The 24,117-nt window shown below is 39.3% G+C and overlaps 1 protein-coding gene across 1 annotated transcript in view; it reads right to left on the bottom strand.

The window, feature by feature from the left end:
• The window catches only part of Slc35f1 (solute carrier family 35 member F1), a gene marked incomplete at its 5' end in the record, with an annotated part of 394,539 nt that overhangs the window by 125,786 nt on the left and 244,636 nt on the right, over positions 1–24,117 (bottom strand). The window contains one exon of the mRNA XM_036169346.1: positions 18,942–19,117. Coding sequence (XP_036025239.1) covers positions 18,942–19,117 — 176 coding nt within the window. The remainder of the gene's footprint in view (positions 1–18,941; positions 19,118–24,117) is intronic.

Raw genomic sequence — 24,117 nt, 5'->3', positions numbered from 1 at the left:
GCTTAACAAAGAAAATGCATGTATAATTTGCCTTTGAATAAATTAATAACTACCTCATGAAAACAATTTAATATGTCCTGGGGTCCAAATGCATATGAGCTGAAGGAGAATGTAGTTTGACTCATTGTAAGGAGAAAGCACAATGGCCAAAAAGGGATGCCTTTCCTAAGATGATGAGGTCAAAACACTAAAATCTACTCTGAGATGCTGGCCCATGTGTGGTAGAAGTAGAGACTCTCCATTTAAAATACAATGACTCTTAAAATCCTCACCAGTGGCTTTTAAAAATATTTTCAGTTTAGAGCAGAACAATATTTTATTTTCTCCGTTGCCTCTGTCTGCAATTCTATAAGCAAATTTGGAATGAGAGTGTGACTTCAATTAATGTGTTATTTCCTTTTCTCATTGTTGTAACGTAATACCTGAGAAGCAGCAGCTTAAGGGAGAAAGGGCTGTGTGGGTTTACAGTTCAAAAGCATAAAATCCATCATCATCACAGCAGGGAAGGCAAGGTGGCAGAAGCAGGTTACATACATCACATCCACAGTCAGGAAGCAGAGAGAGGACTGTTGGTGTTCATCTCACTTCCTCCTCTTTACACAGTCCAGAAACCCAGCCCATGAAGATGATGGCACCTACCATTTGGATAGGACTTCCTCCTTTATCAACCTAATCTATGTGATCTTTCACAGTCATAGCTGGTGGCTCTTTTAGTGATTCCAGATTGTTAAGCTGGCCATCAGGATTCACCATCACAAATGCCATCTCAAGGGGAGATAAGACATTTGTTCACACCTCCTCCTTGACCTTCCCATATGACTTTTCATTTGGGGCCTCAAAAATGCTGCTCTGAGCACATTCCTTTTAAAGAATGCCAAGCATGTTTGCTGGCATTGAACACATACATGCCCAAGGTGATGTTTGTGTGGAAGAGGCTGATTGACAGAACTGAGTTTGTAAACACCTGAGTCATGGCTGGTGGATTAGTAGATTATAGCCCATTTATAGATTGCAGGAAACCACATAAGACTATTTGAAATCCAAAAAACCATCTTACTGCCATTGTGGCTTATTGATTAGAATACTTTACTCTTCCTGATGGCTATTTTTGAGTGAGGAAGAAAAAAAATGATTGAATTTCTTACTGCCATTGCCTGTAAGCATTTTCTGTAACTGAAAAGTGCTGACAAGTAACCTGAATTTTTTAATAAGCTTACTTTATAATAAAAATGAACTGTCAAAATCAAATGTTGAAAGGCTAACATCACTCTAGAAGCAATCTTACCATATCTAGACCCTCGCTTCACTCCTTCCTGCTAGTTCATACTAACTGTATGATTCTTGCCTCCCTTCTTTCTTAAAGGGAACCTCCACTGCTTATAGTCTGACGGCAGTTTTTATTTAATCACCATCCTTTAACTGTTTCTATTGCTTTTTTTCCCCATTGTTTCTGGTAAGAAGTATGTCTTTGCTATACATAATGATCTTTTTTATTCTATCAAGACTTTATTTTTGCTTTTGCTTTTTTTAAAGCAGATTGACTATGAGGTGCCCAGGTGTGATCTTTAATTTGCATCTCTCCTCCTGGGGTATTGACAAGCTTCTTGGCTCCATGTGACACTTTACAACACACTGGAAAAGGTCTCCTCTACCATCTCGTCAAATGCTTACTTTGCCCCTCTGTCTTCCAGAAACTGGTTGCAGGTGCATTGGATCACTTCATGTTGTCACCTTCACACTGGACCACCCACTCTGTTGTGCTCCACACTGCTCCCTGGGTTTTGTTTTTGTTTTTTTACTGGTTGGATGCTTTGTACTCACCTACCTTCAAGTCTATATTCTTTCCTCCACAGAGTCCTATACATTTCATTTCTTTTGCTATGGTTTTTTTTTTTTTGAGATTATAATTTGATTACAACATTTCTCCCTTCCCTTTCCCTTCTCCAAACCCTTCCATATGTTCATCTCCACTCATTCAAATTCATGGCCTCTCTCATTTCCTCCCTCCCAGTGATAAAGTTCCCCACTTCTCAGGAAAGCTAGCATCCTCCTCTAAAACTGAGGTATGATACCTTGCTGATAATTCTAACATCTATGACACCTCCAAATCTACTTCTGATGTTTCTGCTCTTTCTTGATCATAAATTATCGTTTCTTACTTATTTACATATCTCATCATCTGAATATTTTATGTTTTAAAAAACAGTAGAAACAGGTATATACCTCTTCTTGTAACAAATGTCTTGAATGGGAAATGAGTCAATCTGTTCACTGAAAATGAGATTTCTTGCCATTTCATTTTGACTTAGTTCATCATTATTTTCATTTTTTTTTTGTTTGCTTGCTTATTTACTTTTCTAAGTTCAGTTTTTGTTTATTTATTTATTTGTTTGTTTATTTATTTATTTATTTATTTATTTATTTTGTGTGTGTGTGTATGAGTGGATGCCAGCTGTGTGCAGGGACTCTCAAAGGCTGGAAGTGGTCATGAGAGCACCTGGAGCTGGAGTTATAGGTGGTTGTGAGCCAACCCACGTGGGAGCTGGGATCCAAAGACAAGTCCTCTGGACGAGCAGGAAGCACTCTTGACCACTGAGCCATCCTGCCCACCTGTTTTCGGGCCCTTGAGAACACAGCCATCACGTGTCTTGCTTCAGGCACAGAGTCTAAGTACTGCTGAAGTTTGGGAGACCCCTTGGCACTTTCCAGCCACATTTTTGAGATGTTAATAATGTGCCTTTACAGTTCAGCTGGCTGTTGTTTCCATTGCTAGAGAATTCTCCTCACTCTTCAGTGTGCACCAAGCTCCCTGTGCTCTGCTCAGGGATATCACTATCGCTGATTCCTCTACAGTGGACTTTTTTGGCTTTTATAGTTTTGTGTATTTAAGTTTCCTTTCAGCCTTAGCTATTTTGGGGTGGAAGTTTCAGAGAAACTAAAGTTTTGTAGCTTACCAGGCATGTGTTTGCTGTTAGAGCATGGTAATCTTTGGGACTTGGTATCCTAAACAGAAGTCACTAGGTCATCTTTGATCAGCCAGTTAACCTCTCTGAGACTTAGTTTCTCCAACTGTCAAAAAGCACACGATTATCATGGGGCTAAAGATGATGTAAGATTGTGGTATATTTGCATTTCCTTTTGCTTTTCCCTCTGATTGACCCTTTAAGGAGTTCATAGGGTGGCTGTAAAATCTCACTGTGCACCATTGCTTTCTGACTTGTGAAGTGGCCTCTTCTCTTTGTCCATGTTCAGTTGAGTGAATCAGCTTTTTACTTGTTGCTCCAAAAGTCCTACTTATTGTAGAATATACTAGATTTATTCAGATACTTGGCTTACATAAGTGAATACCCAACTCTAAAGTGCCATAAACAATCAAATACCATCTCTCCAATATCATTAGGGAAGGATATTTTAATAGAATCATCAATTATAAATTCATATAAGTTCACATACAATTAGAAATACCAGGCTAATAAATAATTCTATTTGATAGACTTTCGCATTTATTGAGCCAGGAAATCTGAATCACAGAGAGAAGAAAGAGACTTGCTTAAGACAGGGACACAAACTGGAGACCATTCTTGGCTGCTCCTTTACTCTCAATCTCCACAATTTTCATCTGAAGCACGCTTATCATTTGCAGCACGGGATTCTTGGAAACTGTCTTTATGGCACAGGAATTAGAAGACATGAGAAGCAAGTATACTCAAGAGGTCGGCTTCTTTGGATTAGCCTTAATAAAAGCATCCAGCAAGTACAGAGATCACATGCAAGGGGCTTGGTGCTGCAGAGACAGGCAGTATTTCGCCAAGGAAGCATAGCTTTGCACTGATATTGACAATTCCTCTGTGCCTTCCAACTCATTGTTTCCATCTAGTAATAGTGAGCTTCTCCCCTTGAATCCAAAGACCACAGTGCTGCCCAGTGCCCAGTCATCCTCCCTCCTTTCCTGCTTCCTAAGCTCTCTTTTTTATAATGAAGATTATGATCAAGTCCTAGTGTTACCGATTCAAGTGCTTAGGTTTACATGAGACCCTGAAGGATTATTACTGATGTCATTTATGTGATTACAAGCTGTGTTTACAGCAATAAAGAAAGCTAGGCTTGGCTAGTATTAAATGGCCCTACTAATTACACCACTGCAAAAGGCTTATGGATGACATAAATTTCAGTATTATTATCCAGTGCTGTCAGATGGCATTCTTCCAAAGCAAGGTACCACAGGGCTCATTTTTTTTTCCTTCTTTGCCCTGACACACAAGGAAATGAGAACAGGAGGTTGAGTGTCGGAGGGCGCGCTGCCATTGGAATGTGGACTTACAAGAGCAGACTGTGAGGGGCCATTGCTGCTGTATACTGTCAGGATTGAAAAGTTATGTCAGGATCACAATGAACATTTCAGTGATAATTAAAGAAATGAGATTCGAAACTGTGATATTTCCCACCTTTCAGGATGACAAAAATTAATGATAATGCCCAACGGTAAAAGATAAATAGGGAAAAGGTAGTCTCAGATACTACTGGCAAACTGACTTGTTGCTGTCTTTTGGGGTGGTCAAGTAAAGTAGGGGAGAATTTTAATCAGTACTAGACTTCCATTGACTCAGTCTTTACATTTTTAGAAGTGTAAACTACAATATACTATCTATCATATGTGTCTACAGACTTATCTATAAGGATCTTTCTTCTAAAATCCATAGTGTTTGGTGCCGAAGAGATGGCTCAGTGGTTATGATCACATAAGAGTACTCATTTCATTTCCAGATGACCAGAGTTCAGTTTCCAGCATCCACACTGGGAAGTTCAATACCATTGGCAACTCCTACTTCAGAAGACAATCTTATGCTGCCTTATGCCCCATTGGGTACCACACACATGGCATATGTACACTCTCACCCCCCCCCACACACAGAACACACACACACACACACACACACACACACACACACACATGACATACACATTCACCCATATGCATGCACATACACACAAAAAATAAAAATAAATCTTTCAAAAGCTAGATGGGATAATTTAAAATTAGCAAGAATCCATATGAACATTAATTTGGGGGCTTATCTATACTATTGCTGCAATTAAAAATATACAGTAATTGTGCATGCATTGAGGTGGACAATTTTCCAAGACATATTAATTAATACATGAGAAAAACCAAGTTGTAAAGCTACTTGTAATTTCCAGCACTTTCATGAAAAACACACAGTAACTCTGCATATGGATACAAATGCATAGAAAAATGCCAGGGAAAACAAATAACAGTATTTTAACAGAGATTTCCTTAGAATAAATGGGTATTTATGTGCTCAATGGGGAATACAATCATTTTAACTGTATTTATGCCTTGTACTTAAAATGTTTATATTACACAAGTAATGTTTATACTAATGTGTTACCTGAGAAACTTAAAATTAGAAATTAAACAAAGGGCTCTAGCATTATCTTTTAGGCTGTTAGCTCTTCATGGCATCTTCCTCCTATTGAGCAGTTTTGGTGGAGTGCATGTGTGCTTTAGAAGCAGTGTGGGAAAGATATTTATTTGTTACTGAGATTCATTATTAAGTCTTTCATTCTTTAAACTCTCAAGTCAAATTGGATTTTACCAAACTTTGATGGAAGTTCAATATTAGACATGGAAGGGTTCTTTGAGTTTAGCACTAAGTCTGTCTGCAGAGTACAGAAGCAGCTCAAGTTATTTCAAATGGAATTGGCACACCTGAATTATTAAAGTTTTATTTATTTATTTGTTTGTTTGTTTGTTTGCTTGCTTGCTTACTTACTTACTTATTTACTTACTTACTTACTTACTTACTTACTTACTTACTTACTTACTTACTTCTGGATCAGAGTCATCTACTCAGAAATCTGAGAAAATTTGGCTTATACTTGAGAAAAGGCCCCTGGCTAGAAGACTAAAAATTAGTGTGTTATTTCTTAGGCATCTTTTCCTGAAGTAGGCACGTTAACTAGGAAGCAGAATTAGCAACACCTCACTACCTTGATCTTGAGATTTTTTTTTTCTTGAGTTCTTTTAATAAGACTCTATTTCCTTCCCAGAATGATAAAGAAGTGAAATACATATTGATTTCACTGGATGAAGAAAACTTTTCGTTAACCAATTCCTTCCCCAACTGTTGTTTCAAATCCCGAGTTCAATCAGAATCACAAAGAAGGACTAACATGGCCATCCAGTGTCTGCTTGCTACTCCACTGTGGCTCAGAGTAGACGAGAGTTTAAAAATGGGACACCTGAGATGCAAATGCAATAGGTAACAGAGACGGAAAGCATCTAAGCGGTGGTGGCATCTTTTAAGGAGACAGCCGGCCATGGCTTGACTCAGGGCAGAGCTAGAGCCAATGTGAACACAGAGGGAGCAGCCTGGAAGGTTTCACACAGTGTTGGGCACACAGTGCAATCAGCAGTGGCTAGTGAAATTTAACGGGAGACAGCTTTGTACACCTGTCAATGTATTCTACAAAGAAATTAAACTTCTATCTCCATGAAGTTTGTTTTCTAAGTTAGCATGGTGAGTGCATTTAAGGGCTAACTGGGGAGGTGACATAGATAGATGCACAGGGTGATGTGGTTGGAGATAACCTGGCTTGACAAAGATCTGTGAAACCATGTCAGAGATTTGGGGATAGAATTGAAAGAATGTAATAAAGGCATCTTCAAAGAAATCATAATCATTACTGCAGTTAGTTGGATGTCCCGGTGAAAAGAGAAGTATTGGTAATTGTGTACATTGTAATGCTGCCACCAAGGGAACCTTTGAGACACATTTCCAGAATACTACAAAGCAGGACTCTGTATGCTCTGAGTGATATCTTCACCATTTGCTGAACAGAATGTGCTGTAGACCAAGGAAACAATACACTCTGTCAATGCCAAAGCTGATGCTTTGTTCTCCCTTCCTGATTCCCTGAATATGCTAACAGTCTCAGTGAATGGTTTCAAACTGTCTGTTCTGTCAGGAGAAAAGGACACAAAGCCCCAGCACTCTGATACTCTCCACTGGTCACTTTTCTCCTTATAATTTAGAATTATTTTAGCTTCTAAAATTTTATGAGGTTGTTAGAAATTTGGCAAGAGCTTTAATTGAGCATGATTGCAAGAACTTGAAGGTATTTGTGTCAGTCACTGGGGATGACAAAGGCATCTTGTAGGGGCTAACATAACAATCAAGGATTATTTGTCTTTTTGTGAAGAGGTCACATAAGTCAGGCAAGATAAAACCTGTGATCCACTGGTAAGTAACCACTGGCAAGGGTGAAGTAGATCTGTAAAAGTGTGGGAAGCCATTAATACACGTTTTAAAAAAATTTTTTCAGAGCTAAGGACCAAACCCAGGGCCTTGCATTTGCTAGGCAAGTGTTCTACTGACATTAATATACTTTAAAGTAACCAACGGGATAGCTCATAAGAACAGTGGATAAGAAGTCACTACAGATAAATATAGATGAAGTAGAGCGGGTGGGTGATGATGTCTTTGTAGCATTCTCTGGGGAGAGAGTCATGGCTGGGAGTGGCTGAGGGACTTGAGAAGCAGATTCCATTTTCTTAGAGTAAATTTGGTTCTTGGTGAAAAGCACATTTGTATGGCAAATGGAAGGCCAAGGAGAGGTCACTGGGCAGCAATGGATTGATTTTTCTTTTAATTATTGTTTTTATTTTTTGTCTATGGGTGTTTTGTCTGCAGTTATGTCTGTGTATCACATGCACATTGGTGCCCATGAAGAAGGTGTCATATTGCTCAAACTAGAGTTAGAAACCATTGCAAGTTGACACTTGGGTTTTATGAATCACAGTCGGGTCTCCTAGAAGGGCAGCCAGTGCTCTTAACTGCTGAGCTATGTCTACAGCCTAGCAATGGAGTGATTCTAACCATTTCTAATGAATTATACTCTGAATGATTAGGAAACAGGAGGCCTCTGGGTGAGTGGAAAAAAGACAAGGTAGAAGTAAAGGCATTTGCAGTGAAGTTTGGAGGAGATAAGGAAAGAAAGCCCCCCTCAGATTTGTGCTGGTACATTCATAGGCATCCTTCCTTGCTGGTCTTCTCTAGCCTGCAAGTCTGGAGGCACAATAGAAGGAAGATGGCCTTTCTTCTGTCAAGTGCTGTCAACACTGAGCAGAACAGTGCCCGATGAAAGAAAGCATCCCCCAGACACTTGCTGAACAAATGAATAATGAATGGAGTGATGAGTGAGTATCCATATGAGATGAAAAAGAATGACTGGGTAGGTAAGAGAGCTCCACGTTATGTAACAAAAATTTGAATGAGATGTACTCAGTGGGAGACTTCTGGGATGTTCTGTTTAATGGAATCATAGATAGAACTGATACTATAGAGCACCTCTGGGGAGGGGTCACATTATTGCCTCATACACCAGATTGACATCTTCAAGGGGCACCATCCTCAGTACAGGAGCACATTTATCAAAAGATTTTTTCCTCTGTTATTACAGATAATCAGCATAACTTGAAGTCAAAACAGTAGAGACCCAGGGCTGTGGGTTCCCAAGTCTCTATATAGTAAACAACTTACAGTTTTAACAGTGCAAAGACTTTCCCATCCATGGTACTTACATAAGCTATGCCCACACACTTCTTTGTGAGAAGTTAGTTATCAAGTTCCTGGGCTTTATTTTTAGACATTCTTTGCTTGCTCCTGGATGATTTGCCTTACTTTTCTCTGAGTCTAACAAAAGTCTAAAATCAATAGCTGGCTTAAAGCTGTGCTATAATAGTTGTGAGTTTAACACTGCACAGCTGGAAGTTTCGACCTCAGCCGCCAAAGGCAAAGCTGAAATGTGCTTGTAGGTAGAGGAAAAGCAGAAGGGTGCTTTTCTTCAAGCAAAGTTGGGGTCTTGGTGCAAAGGGCATATACACCATCAAAGGAAAGCCAATGGAGGCCATTGGGCAGCTGGGCTTTGAGTCTGGGAAGGGCTAGTGACTGCTCCATTGAGTTTGTCTGTGATGTCCCCTTGCTCAACAGTGGCTATACAATAGCTCCATCATCCCCAATAGCATGGTTTCCCCCTCTTCTCAGAAGATGACACGGGTGGCCATTTTCCTAGCTTTTTATCCCCAGTGTTTTGTGGGCTCTTGGGGCATTTTGAAGCTCTTTTTCATCTTGTATTCTTTTATTATTTTTCCTTGCTCCCACCCAGATGTTAGTTTTGAACTCTGAAACACAAAGAGCTATCTTACCCTGCCCTTCCTTCCACAAAAAAATAAAATAATTTTAAAAAAGAAAGAAAATGGGATTATGTGTTCAAGAGTCTTTTAAATGAGCTCATTCAAGAACAACTCTGGTTCTTGGAGTAAGCCAATATACTGTTTGCATATTTCTTACTGTGGTATTCATTGAAATGGCCTTATATTGGTGAAATTATTAAGGCCACTCCACGTAGTTAAAAGGGAGGTTTATTTTGTGGGGTAACTTACAAATGAAGGGGTAGGTCGCAGAGTCTGGCAAAGGTATAGGGTAGTCCGGCGGCGTTCTCTGGAGAACTCTGCTCGGTCCACCTCTAGCGTCCCGCGTCCCGGCACCAATAGAGCCACCTCCTCCTGCTCATCCCTCTTGCGCTCCCTCCTCTGCCCCGCCTTGTGGGCGTGATCATTACTGAAGCCTCAATGGGTGTTGGAACTTCCAGGCCAATGCTGGGATGGCTACCCACTACAGCCTTAAATGAGACAGGCTCCCTGCTATTCCAATTAGTTAATGGGAATGTGGCATTTTGATTATGAAACAATGAACTGGCTCTCCATGCTGGAATCCATTGAGGATTTCATGGTCACAGGGTCATTTAAAAGCATCTATGGTCCTTGTCCCAAGAACTGGTTCTTTGCTGTCGACATGCAGTCCCCTGGCTTTGACCAAATCACACTTCTTTTTCTTCAACTTCTCAAGATGCCATAAGCCTCAGTCACCAGAGGAGTTTGACTTCCCAGCTGCTCTGGATCCACTTCCATTTCTACAGAAGTGTTTGTTGATCATGGTTCACAGATGCGTTCTGTGTGTGGTGGAAGAAAACCATCCAGGAAAGAAGACGGTCCAGCCTAGCTTAGAGCACACCTTAGCAGCATCATGTGTCTGCAGCTTTTCACTGAGCAAAGCCGAGGACTTGGAGAGGTTATCTGTAGACAGCCTGGGAATGGAACCTGGGTTTGCTGTCCTTTGTTCAGGATTTGTAATGACATTTCTGTTTCTGTCAAGGGAATGAGAATACCCCCCCCCCATTTCTGTCTATTTGAGTCGAGGTTAAGGATACCTGGGAAGAAAAGGCTAGACTAAAGACAGAAAGCAAAGGAAATAAGAAGCACATGCAGAGACAAGAGTGAGAGGAAGGATGGGATGGAGTTGTGCCTCTATATTTCACGGTGATGGCTGGGTATGTGAGGCAGTCAACTGCAATCCCAAATTGAGAAAGTGGTGACCAGACATTTAAGGGCAGCCTAGATTCCAAAGGAAGCTCTACCTATCTATAAACAAACAAACAACAACAACAATATCATGCCAATCTAGATAGAGTCCTAAGGAAAGCTCTTTTTAAAAAATACTCACTGACATCTAGCTCTTTTCTTGTCTGTCTTCCCCAGCTTCGGTGAATTGTGTAGATGCACTCACTAAAAGACTGAGGACACCTTTGGGTCCTTCTAGACAAAGGTGCTGGGTACCTGCTCTTTCCCTTGGCTTGACTGGCATAGGCAGAATGATCCCATCTGTGCACTGGTATTGCAGTTTTGAACTTGTGTCTCTTTAGAATAGTCACACACTTGTACAATACATGAGTGAACTCCCTTTCATGTTGGCCACCACAGTGGGAAGAGAACATCTGCACTCTTTCCTCTCAGATTCCTCTATGAATCACACCAGTAGCATCTCTGACATTCAAGATCACATGTAAGAGACCACGCATGTAGGACTCTTGGCCAGAGTCCCCCTGGGGATTTTCTTCAAATTAAAGGTTTGTATATAAAATTCAAACCTGATGAAATGGTGATTCATGCTTATTATCCTAGTATGTGGGAGGCTGAAGCCAGCATGAGTGAGACCGTGTCTCAAAAACACACAAGAAATTAATACCCCAAACTGATGGGCAGAAGGTTTGGGATTTATTGAGTAAATTAATGCTGAAATGTGTCATATTCAGTGAATGTTTTCTGTATGGCTCATATCTATCTATACCGCACCTTATTTAGCTCACATGAAACCCCTAAGACAATTACCATTATTATCCAGATTTGTAAAGTGAATCAGCACAGCCCCAAGAAGCTATAAACTCTGCAATGGTTCTTGAATTTTTATTTAATTGAATCCAGAAAAGGTCTCAAACGCAATGGTTTAAAAATTATATATTTTTAATTTTTTCAATGATCTGCTTATGCATATATGTGTAGGTATGTACACATGAGTGTAAGAGCTCAAGGAGGCTAGAGACGTTGGATCCCTAGACATACTCAGACAAGACACTAAATAAACTTAGTGGTTACACACAAAAAGAAGTGATCAAAGTTGAAAGGGACCTGTAGGTTTTTGTAGGAAGAGGAAGTGGCATTCGAGAAGGGAATGGGAAGGAAAAAACTAATTATATAAATGAATGCAACTGTTTTCAATAACCATAGAAAAGGTTCACTCATGAGAAGCTCATGTAAACATTTCTCACCAACAGTACAGTAAAAAAAAAAAATGGGTATGTAGTGGCAATTTATAAAAATGCAAATACAATTGAACAAAAAACATATTCCTACTAATTAGAAAAGCAATGCTCAATTTATGTTAAGGGAAAAAGCTTTTAATCAAATAATCAAGGGTGAACAATATAATATGTAATGTAGTCAAGTGCACAAAGGAACATTTTTTCTTTACTGTAAAATATAATTTCTTCTAAGGAAAATACATCACAAAAAACCTTAAAGAAAAAAAAAGACATCCTTAGAAATGACTGATTAGGGAGGTAAAAGTAAAAGGGAGGGATGCTTATGTTCTGTCTTGGAATTATTAAATAATAATACAACGCACAATGAGAAGCAACATAAGGTCGGGAAATTTTTGTATTTGGGCTTATTTACTTTCTATTTCTCCTCATATAGGTACTGAATGGCAGAACACCCATTTTTATGTATTGTATTTAAATGTGTCTAGTTGAGTGATCTTCCCCATGTTCCGGGGAAGCCTCAAAAATAGAAACCAGTGAACAGGAACATTCACAAAATGCACAGGCAGGGAATTCTGATCTGAAGATAATCACAATGCAATTCTAATCCTTGGAGGGGGAAAAAATCATTTTCTCCTGCAGATTCCATGCAGCAGCTTGCAATAGTGTCTGCAAGAGTCCCAACTGCTAAGTCTTTGATTTAATGAAAACTTAGGGAAAGCAATTCAGCTCACTGCAGGGATGGCTTTGTTCCTCCTTTATGATTCTCTTTTAATGAGAAAGATGATTGTAAGGATAAACTCTATTCCTCTGAATTTTTACACTAATTACATACAAAGCACTATTTTGGCAGAAGGGGACTTATCTGCTTCAGGCAATACAGTTATCATCTTGTAACCACCCTTCAATCTCCCACGTGAACACTGGAGCTCCGTGCCAGGAATGAGTATTGCTCTTCGCCAGCTCTCAGCATGGAAAGATGAATGCTTAAAGATTTCCCGAATTAACAGTCAACATGGACTCCAGATACAACAGGGAGACAATCCCTTCCTACAAGCTTAGATGCTGTTTGGAATCAGAGGGGTATTCATTAATGAAGTATTTAGCATGAAGAATGCAGGAGGATGTGATATGAAGCGTGTGTGTGTGTGTGTGTGTGTGTGTGTGTGTGTGTGTGTGCGTGTGTGTGAATTTATATGAGGATGCATTAAAAGGAGAAGATGACATTGTATATTCTTGTCACTTTCTTACAATCTAAAAGTCATTTATTGAGCTGATACTGAGGACTCTGTGTACAGTACCCTGTATTTGTGATTATATAGCATAGCATATATATAATGCCTAATATTGAGTGCTCTAATTATTATTAAGACTGTGGAATCCTTCATTTGTTATACATTCATCCTGCATACACTGTATATGCATAAAATGTGTGTATTTGGCACCATCTGATGCATAACATGGAGCTTGATGGATCAAGTTCCTTGGTATTCTAGAAGGATACCTCAATGAAGGAAGATGCTTTCAAGGGCATTTCCTGATATCAGTCAGTGACCAAAGAATACCATCTACTGGAAACCCAACAATATCTTATTCCAGCTAGGCAACCATAGTGTTGGAATAGACTAGTTTCTTTTTCCCATCGTGTATAATATAGATACAATAAATCTCATCTCTTTGAGTGTATAGTTTGAAGAGTCTTGACAAATGTCTATACTTCTATAATGCCTAAAGCAATTGAGATGCAGAGAACAATGCCATCAAGATGAAGATTTTCTTGGTGCCTTCTGCAACCTGTCCTCACTTTCAGTCTCCACCAACCATGGATCTATTATTTATTCTCTGTCATTATTATTTTGCTTTCTCCAAATATGCAATTATCCAGTCAGAGTATAAATTTTGCATCTGGTTCTTGCACGTAGCATAATGCTTTTAAAATTAGTCCATAATGCTGAATGTATCGGTAACCTTATTCCTTCTTATTGGGCAGTGGTACTGGATTATATACATTGATTACACTTTCTTATGTGTGTTATCTGTGTGTGTGTGTGTGTGAAGGATAGAATACAGACTGAAGGAGATGGCTGTCTTTTTCAACTAGGTGAGCTCCAGGGATAAAACTCAGGTCATCAGGCTTGTGTGGCAAGTGCCTTTACCCTGAACCAACTCACTGGCCACCACAGCCATCACTACCCCTCCTTGCTTTTCTTTGAGACAGCATCTTACTGTGTAGCTCTGACTGGCATGGTAGTCATTATTTAGCCAGAGATGGCCTTGAGTTTGTGACAATCTTCTTGAGTTAGCCTCATGAATACTGGGATCACTGGTGTGCACCACCCCAAGTAGCTTTCTCTCCCCTTCCATAGTCTAAAGGGCATCCATTCCAGTTGTTCACAAGTTTTTAAAGCACTTATAAGCAAAGCAACATTTGCATACAGTTTTGTGTCACAACATTATGCTTTCATAATGGAGGATAATAACTATTGGATCATATAGTATGAGTTCAACTTTATAAGAAAATGCTGAGCTGTGTTCGAAAGTCATGTGGCCAATTCGTACTTCCACCGGTAAGTATTACACAAGAGCTGTGTGTTGACAGGCAGCTTTGCTAGAAGTGGGTTCTAACTCTTTAGTGTGATTTTTTTTCTTTGTCAGTTTCCTACCATGATGCATCTGCTTCCTCAACCTTAAGCCTGTTTTGTCCTTCTCCATGGCAATGTTAAGTATTTCTCAAGGAGTGTCTACAAGGATTCATCTCAGAAACCTCTCAAGTACAATCTTTCTATACTATAGTGACTACAACTCTCCAATCACACTTAAAAAGTAAAAATAAATGTGACCTGACAAGGAATAGGCATGGAAGTTTGCCAAGTAATTTCCCACAAGGGAGATTTTAAGAGAGTCCAATAAAAATTACCTCACTCGTCTTAGGAGATTGATGGTGCTAGTTTCCCTATGGCTCCCAGGGGACAAATGATTCTATATTTACATTTGCCAAGTGCTCTCTTACCCTGCCAAGCCACGGGCAGTGCCTTCTCTTCAGTGGTTCAGTAAGAAATTGGGAGTCTTCTGCTCTGAGGAAACATGGATTTTGCTTTAATTAATTTTACTGCTTTGATTTGGGATTTTGACCACCTGTGGTAAACACTAAACACATTCCAATGCAGGTAAGGGCAGAGATTCCCAAATGTAGAGTAGTGCCAGTGAGAGAGAGAGAGAGAGAGAGAGAGAGAGAGAGAGAGAGAGAGAGAGAGAGAGATTCTTAGACAACATCATAGTCTGATGTATTTCGAGATGCAGACACTCAGGTTGCCAAGACTTGCTTATGGCCAAGAACCCTATTTTTTTAAATATGACCCTCTATATTATTTTTTCTAACTACATGAATCTTTTAAGACTTGCTTATGAGTGTTATATTGTACTATTAGAGACTCATTTCATTATCAAAAGGCAAGACATGATAAAAAATATGTGAAAGTCTATCTTCAAGAATGAGATGTTTTTCATATTGCTTTAGCTGGAAGCGTGTTTTTTATTCAAAATTGGAAGAGCTCAAAGAGATACTTTTCAATGAAAAAGCAACCCTTGTAAGGCCTGTCACTAGGCATACTTCAGGGTCTATACAGTGGCTGATACATCTGGTTCTGCTCAGACTTCCATGTCCTTTTCCATGCCATGATGGAAGAAAGAACACAAGCTCTGACCATGCATTTGTGTCTCCCTAAGCAGCCCATCTTTACTCCACTTTCTTTATTTCCCTTAACTAGGTACAAATATAGAACAATGGTCGTAAATCGATTGGCTTCATCTGTTATGTAGAAACAACCAAAAGTACTTCTGGCAAATAATTACAAGTAAGAAATGATTATGGACAAAAATTGATGGTAACTGTTTTCTTGGGAAGAAATGTATCCCATGTCACTTTTAATTTTAAAAGCTGGTCGTATTTCTTGCTTCTGTATGACAAAAAGCAAGAATTCAGTCTTCAGTGAACTCCAGCCTGTCCTCCCTTGTTGCATAGTATTTGCACTTTTGTGTCTCTTGGCTTTTGAATTTCATCTAGTATTACACATTTTTTTTTAAATAGACGAAGAATGTAGAGATGAAGGAGAGTCTTTGTGTATTTCTTGGGCAGACCATCAGGTTTGAAGCCTCACTTACTTTCTTAGTTACATGCCTAAGGGCCTTGTTTTTGAGTTTCTTTATGGAACTTTTCACTTCCCAGATACTTCTTTGTGTCAGCTTTGAACTACACTTCATCTGTGGAATTCCATAACTGAAGGGCTTTGCTGGAAACAGTAGTTATCCTTCCTAATTTCAGAACTAACTGCAAGAAAGCACAGCTACAGTCTTTCAGGTCACACTGAGAACTTGTTCAGCAAGACACACTATTTTAAAAGACAACAACACCCACATTTTCCAGGGAATTAGTTAATACCCAAGGGCAAGTTCACAACTACACTGGAACCTGCTCTGTCTACATCTTTTGGGGATTGATATAATGTAAATTTGATAGGGAGAATTTGCCCTAACCTTGAAGTCGGATTTTTGGAAAGGTTACTTATAGTAACATCACACTTAAATAATTTCAGAGGGTTTGAAATTTGACAACCATAAGTTTTAGAAGCTGTATGAGTACAATGGCAGAGATCTGTTTAAAAGATAAATAAAACACAGCCAGGAAACTGCTTACTGTCAAGTGGTCCAAGGCACACACATACCATTAATATGGAGGCCCAACTAGATAGTAGCTAGGAGATATGGGAAAGTCAGTGCTTAATTCAACCTGCAGACTGTGAGGAACACTGAGAAAGGAGAGGTTAGCTGTAAAAGACTCCCTTACATACAGAATTCCCATCTCTTCTCTAGCTCACCCTTCTAATCTTGAGATTCCTGAACACAAAGGTTATGTTTCTAGAGCACCAAAGTGACTCAGCATATATAAACATAATGCAATTACTATGTTGATTTCTAGATGTTAGCCTAATGCCAGCCTATTAAAACTTCAAAGATGAAAATTTAAAACAAACATTGTGAATAAACACCACATACAGACACAGGCACATGAACAAGTTCAGTGGTCAGCCAGGGCAATGGTAAAAATCTCCAGAAAGAACACTGTGTTATGGGAACTGACTCTCTCCTCCACCGACTAGGAAGACAGGACTTCCTCAGCTCTTTTTAGTCTTTCCCTCTTAAGAGCCTCCAAGTTCCTCCTCAGTCTTCAGCCTCTTTGTTCCTCTGCCTTGCCCACACTGATGTTCCTCCCACAGTCTGTGAGAGTCTCCACTGATCTCATTGCTGGTCTCATGGCACCTTACACCCCAGGCTAGTTTCCTGTTCAGGGTTTTCAAATTCAAGAAACGTGCATGTCTCCTTTTATTCTCAAGGGTCTCCTAGCTTTCCTGTGGCCTCCTCCGAACTTCACAAGAAGAAGCAAGGGCCCTTTGGGCAACACCCTTCTCCAGCCCAGCTTCTCCCTCTCTCTTCTTAGCACATATCCCTGAGCAGCATTCTTGGTTGTCTCACTTATAAAATTTTGGATGATACTTATTTTTCCTTGTGTTGAAGGGATGTCACATACATTGTAGCTGGCACATTGTAAAGGTTCTGTAAATGGTGTTATTAGTATTATTAACATGAGTCTTTTCATACATTCAGTTTTCTAGCTTCTACCTATAACTGTTATAATCATTCTTTCTGATTGTTAATATGCTTCTTTTCCCTAGATACAGATTCTTACTAAATCTCTGGACTCTTAGGTAACAATAGAGACCAAGAACCCAAAGAGGAGAAACAATTTGAGATCTCAAAATTCAGTGATGCTTAAAGATCACAAAAGACGAATTCACTATTTTCACATGAAAATTTTTTTCAGTATTAGGCTATTGCAAAATTGTTCCCAATTTAATCCCATTATTCTTAATTATACTCTTTATATTGGGTTAAATAATACTATTCTTTTTAATGTTGATTCAAGCTCACATCAAATGAATTTTTTACATTCATTCCTTATCTCTCCTTTTTTGATACATTCCCACAGTTTCTCAGAAATGAGTTGCTAATTGTATGCCTCCCCCATTGCCTCACTTCCTGGAGTCTTTTCCTGGCTGGAAGCACCATTCAAGAAACAGTGGGATAACTGTTGGACAACACACTCATATCATTCAAATTCATAGGCTTCCAACTCACACTGAGGAAACATAGCTGAGCTTTATTGTCTGTAACTTTTGTAGGCTGACAGTTTATTTTTAAAACTAGTTACAGCTACTGATATTAAGGCAAAAAACAAAAACAAAAACAAAAAAACCCTCCAGTAACATCAACTTAGGGAAAGCAAATTAAATTGGGTTCTAATGTATTTTCAACAAATTGAAAATTCAATTGAGTACTAGTGTGGTAATTTCCTCTGTGTGTGTGTGTGTGTGTGTGTGTGTGTGTGTGTGTGTGTGTGTGTGTTATTTGTGTGCTTGTGTGTGTGTGTAAACATGTTCTTGTTTGTTATTAAAGGCTATGATTGTTTTCAAACCTATTAATGATTACTTTTCAATAGATCCTGGTCAATAGCTACAATTTAGGGGAAAATTTTTGGTTTTTTCTAAGGCCATAGATAAAAGGATTATATCAAATTTGACAGTGTAGTCATAAGGCACTGAAAGGCCTCTAGGATATGCCCCCTCCCAAGTAATTTTAATTGGACCTACTCTTTTAAAAGGAATTTTCTTATACTGACCCTTGGAAAACTTGTTTTTATTGCCTTATTTATTTTAAATTTAAAATAGGACCACACTTGGCCATTTGTGGGAGTTTTCTTTTCTTTTATTCCTCTTGCATTGTTACTCGAGTTGTGTATATTTATATTTGTGTCACTTTCCTCAAGAACATGTATTTGTCTGCAGCTCCCTTAGACAGCACAGGACCAGCATCTTTAGGAGAGTCACATTGGGCCTGTTTCGGGTTTCAGGAGGTACTCTATTTAGATTTATTAAGAGAAACAAAAACCTTAAAAGGAATTCAAATTGTGAGCAATTGTACTTTTCTCCGATACATATATCTCTCACTTCTTGCTGAATTCACACAATGTATATTTCTTTGTGATATATTCATTCATTTTCTTTGTAGTGTTACTGCAAAATAACAAAATGAGATTTGGGGATTTGAATCATCTTACTGATGCTACTAGTGATAAAATGATATCTAGGCATGGCTCATACTCTTCTATGTGTTTTTAAATGTCATATCCTGGGCTTTGGACAGCTTACCTTGTCTGACAGCTAGGGTGGTGGTATAGACCAAGAAGAGGAGGATATAGTTCAGAAAGCTCTGGAAGACTGGTGTGTTGGCATGAAAATCTTCTGCCAGGTACTTGCTGGTCAAGCCGATTCCACAAACAAGAAGGGATAACACCTGGCCTAAAGCCACAGAGATTAACATCTCCCTGAGAAATGAAGAGAAACACAGGGGTGTCAACAGGAAGTCCGTGAAAACAACAGCAGTTAATTCCATTGATAATTCATAGCAGGCACCGAGTTAAGGGCAGTGAATAGTCTCTATTGTAACCCATTGAAGTGATGCTGGGGGACTGTACAGTTATTACTGAGGCTTTCTTGGGATGGAAACTAATGCTTAACATGGTAAGTTAATGTTACAGAACACACAATGAGGATAAAGCAAAACCAGGTTATGAGATCAAGTCTCTGGATGGGAACCTTGCTGCCTTCCAATCACTGTACTACAGAGGCTGTTGTGGAAGGACCTGATGCTTACCTAAGTACTGTGCATTAGTGATGCTGGGAGCATGCCCAACCATGACAAACAGGACATGCATTCCAACATCATCTGCGTGTACAATAAAACAATAAATGGAGATGCTTTGCTTTATAGATCAAACTCCTGGGTCTAGAAACTTGGATGAAATGGCTATACGAGCCTCTGAAAATCCAGAAGGACCACCTCTCCTGCCCTCCTAGACTCCAGAACTCTGATCTAAGAACCATTAGTATGCACTGGGTCTTTATTCTTTGCTTCTCAAGTTGCAATTGCCTGTATATTAAAACTATTATTCCTGAAATAGATTCAGAACTGCAGAAGCATAATAATTATGCAAATATTTCCATTGCCATTTTCATAGGCAATGCTCTTGTACACTACTGAAGTGGGGACTAGAGGCAAGGGTCAGAGTGTTCAGTTATGGAAATGAAATGCCCACACAAGCTTTGTAGTCTCTCTCTCTCTCTCTCTCTCTCTCTCTCTCTCTCTCTCTCTCTCTCTCACACACACACTCACACACACACACACACACACACACACACACACACTCACACCTGTTCTGACCCAGGGAAACCTCTGGAAATAGGAGGCAGACTTTTTTCTGAAAGTCTCTTTTGGTCATCTTTCTGGTTTATTTGTAGAAACAGCAATATAGAATAAGAAGGCGGTAGTATAAACACAAGACTTATGGAAAACACAAGTTCTTTTATTTTTTCTATGTGGAGATTGAGTCGATTTCTCCCCCTTTTTGGCAGCTAGGTTGATATTGCCATGCTCTGACCATTAGAGTATAGAGAAGATGAAGGCCATGAGCCTTCTGGACCTAACCTTTGAGACGTTTTGCAGCAATTCATGTTTTCCTCTTAGGAAACAGCTCCCCGGTAAGGAGCCTGAGGTGTCCTACAGAATACTGAGGGATATACCTGGGAAATGAAGAGAGGAATCCAGGCAGCCTCTGTGCCAGATGGAATGAGGGTTTGGGAGTCTCCTGCCTCCAACATACTAAGCCAACCTATACAAAGGCGCAGAAATGAGGCGCCCCTAGAGACTGCTGCCCAAGGAGGAGAGTTATGAGAAAAAGGAAACGGCATTGCTTTGGGGCATGTGGCAACCAAAAAGAAGTTCTGAATGGTCCCCCTCCAATGGCCCCTAGGCCATTAACTCCTGCTTCCCCAGCCCCATGGCATTCCTCCATGAAGCCAGTGTTCTTGACTTTTAGAGCTATTTATATTTCAACAGGTCTTCTTTTCTCATATTCCTGTGTTAGATTATCAGACTGTGCACCAGGCCTCTTCCAGCCTGAGTCCCATTCATTTTTTCCCAACATTTGGCTCATTGGCTTCTTGCTTTGAGAGGCCTTGCTGCTTTCCTTCCCTCGGGACACAGCTCACTGATGACTTTTATCTCGTTGCATTGCAATTACTGCTTGCTCATTTTACCTCTTTTGCCTTCGTCTGACTAATGACTTTTCTAAGTTGCCTATTCCTATAGCCAGGTAATGCCATTCAGAGGATTATGAGACAGAAGGGTTAAAAGACACTCAGAACAAAGCATAATTGTCACTGGCTATATGAGAATATCAAGTTGGTTTTTTTTTTTTTTTTTTTTTTTTTTAAATATCAACTGAGTTGAGGATGTGGGGTATGATAGATCACTTACTTAGCCTTGGTGAGGTCCTGGGCTCAGCCCTCAATGCTACAAAAGAAATAATAAATAGCCAACCACCAACAACTGAAGAAAATAAAAAAATAAAGAAGAATTCTAATAAACTCCAAGATTTGTAAAAGCAATTTTTTAAAAATTAGGATATAAAGTAATAGGCTTCATGATGACATTATCCCACACACTTTGTTTCTCTTGGCCCTCCATCCCCCACTCTGCTCTTCCCTCTCTCTCCCTCTCTCTCCGATCTTCCCTCCCCAACACACTTTGTCTTCAAGACACATGTGTTTCGTCTCTCTTTTTCTCCCCTCCCCAGTCCTTTCCTAAGATCACCCCCAACAGTCCCCTTCCTAGTTTCATAATCTGTAGTCCCTACCAACATTTATAAATATATAAAAATTAAAATCTAGAATCTGCACATGAGAGAAATGTAATCTTTGTCTTCCTATGTCTGCAGTCCTTGGTTGATAGAATACCTTCTGGTTCATCCATTTTGCTGTAACTGTTCTGATTTTATTTTTATATAAATACTACAGATTTTTATCCATTTGTCTGTTGATAGACATCATAGCTATTGTAAATAAAGCAACAATGAATATGGATGTGCAAGTATCACTCTGGTAGGACTTAGAATTCTTTGGGTGTATACATGAGTGATATAGGTGAGTCATATGGCAATTCTATTCTTTTTTGGTTGATTTTGAGAAATCTCTGTACCGATTTCTGTAGATTGTTTACATTTCCAACAGCAGTGAAAAGGGATTTCTCTTTCCCCACATTCTCATTAGCACTTGCTAGTTTTCTTGATGTTGACCATTCTGACAGTGGTAAGATGGAATCTCAAAGCTGTATTACTTTGTTTCCCAGAATGCTAGGGTGTTGAAGACCTTGGAAAACATTTATTGGCTGAATGTGCTGGTGCAGCTGCTTCAGCTGCCACCTTCCCCTCCTCCTCCCCTCTCCTCCCCCTCTTCCTCCCCCTCCTCCTCCTCCTTCTCTTGATCCTCCTCTGCTTCATCCTCTTCCTTCGTTATGTGATCAAGGATGACTTTTAATTTCTGATCCTCCCGAATTTAGGTATGCTAACATAGCCAGGGTTTGTTTGTTTGTTTGTTTGTTTCTGCAGTACCAAGAGTCGAACTTGGAGTATCATGCCAACTCAACAAGCACTCTGCCCACCGAGCTACACCCCTAGCTTTATATTTCCCTTTTAGAGAACATTCTGTTTAGTTCCTCGCCTCATTTATTGATTGGAAATTTTTTTTAGCAGTTCTTTATTATTCTAGGTGTCAGTCCCCTGTCTGAAGTATTGCTGTTAAAGATTTTCTCTCATTCTGTAGCCTGTTTCTTCGTTCTGTTAATGGTTTCCTTTGTTGTGTGGAAGCTTTTTAGTTTCATATAACCCTACCTGTCAATTCTTGCCTGGGGAACTTAGGGCGTAGAGAGTTTCTTAGGTGGGATCATTAATGGTGAGTACATGGGTAGAAAGTGGTGAGAAAGAAAAAATGTCATCTTTGAAGGCTTCTTTGAAGATGTTTGATCTAATTACCATGTAGCATAACACTAATCACAGTAGATAATTAATTTACAGTAGATGGATAATAACCCTATGATTGGTCATTCTTCATCATTTGCTTAATAATATACACACTAAAGTGGAAGAGACATGGGCAAAATTACAGCTAGTGTATTAAATGGAGGTTTCTGATGCTCAGTATGCATTAGAAAGTACTATGTGTGGACTGTACCTTCCTGTTAGAGCAGGCTAAAACAATACTATGACCTACTTAAATTATAATGACAATGTTTAAAATCTTGGTAGCATCTTGAATCAAATCAAGTAACACAAGATTACCGAATACTTACACATGAAAATAAGAGTTTAATCTATCCTGTGACTATATCCAACATACTATAAAATAGCCTTCTATATGCTGTATTAAGACATGTAAAATGAATAAGATATAATCTGTCATTGAGAGGCCATTAAACCAAACTTTTAACATTGGATTTCCAAGAAGCTTAGCAAAAAACAAACCTGAAGAAATAGAAAATAAATGGAAATATTCCTATTAATTCATATTTTAAAAGTACTTGGATTAGTTTATACTATTTTCTTTAATTCTCAGGGAATCTTATACAACAAATGCTACTATTATGCCTTTTGATAGATAAAGACCTACGTCACAGAGAGGCTCAAGGTCAAAGGTCAAGATCTTTTTGAACATAGATACTGGAAAGACATTAGGTGAGAGCCAGGTGATAGGATTTCAAATCCCAACTTCTGAATTACTATGCTGTGCCACCATTAGCTGCCCAAAATAGTCTCTGTTCTCTGAGAATGTGTGGAGCACAGACTAACCTAACAGGCGGGTTTTCAGGAACATACTAGAAACAGTAAAGAAAAAAAAAAAAAACACAGCTCATCAGACTGACTGACAAGAACTTTTCCACAAAGGTACGTGTAATGTGTGCCTTTCAACAAGAGGTCTTGATAAGGAAACAAGCCTGCCCTTGTTTCCTTATCAGCACAAAGCTGCAGACCCACTGTGCTGAGCATACACTTTTAATTAACAGTCATATCTTTCAGCCCTGCTGGTGGAATTGGATAGAGTGTGCAAATTATAATTTTATACGGCATGCTAATAAACACAATGTGGATCAAGAAAAGGTACAACGAATCTCTTACCAGATACTAATCAGTTCATGAGTCCTTTCTTGACTAAAGGAGCTAGAGAGCAGAGCAACTGGAGCCTACATGCTTGAGTGACTTATTAGAGGCACCAAAATAAAGTAAATATAAAGCCTCTAGACATCTAAATGCTGGTGTTCTACTAACCCCAACCTCTGCCCTGCCATTTTGCCCCCCTCAAATGCTTTACTCTTCATTGGCACAAGATGAATGCATATGGTGACATGTTGCACAGAAACCTGTTTTTTCCAACTCAAAGGATCCCCTGAGTTGCTTTCTGTCATTCTATCCCTCCTATGTTTTTCTCTTGAGTA

The sequence above is a fragment of the Onychomys torridus genome, chromosome 19, assembly GCF_903995425.1.
Source record: "Onychomys torridus chromosome 19, mOncTor1.1, whole genome shotgun sequence".
NCBI lineage: Eukaryota > Metazoa > Chordata > Mammalia > Rodentia > Cricetidae > Onychomys > Onychomys torridus.
The sequence above is the reverse complement of the archived record's forward strand: the minus strand, read 5'-3'. Positions and strand labels throughout refer to the sequence as shown.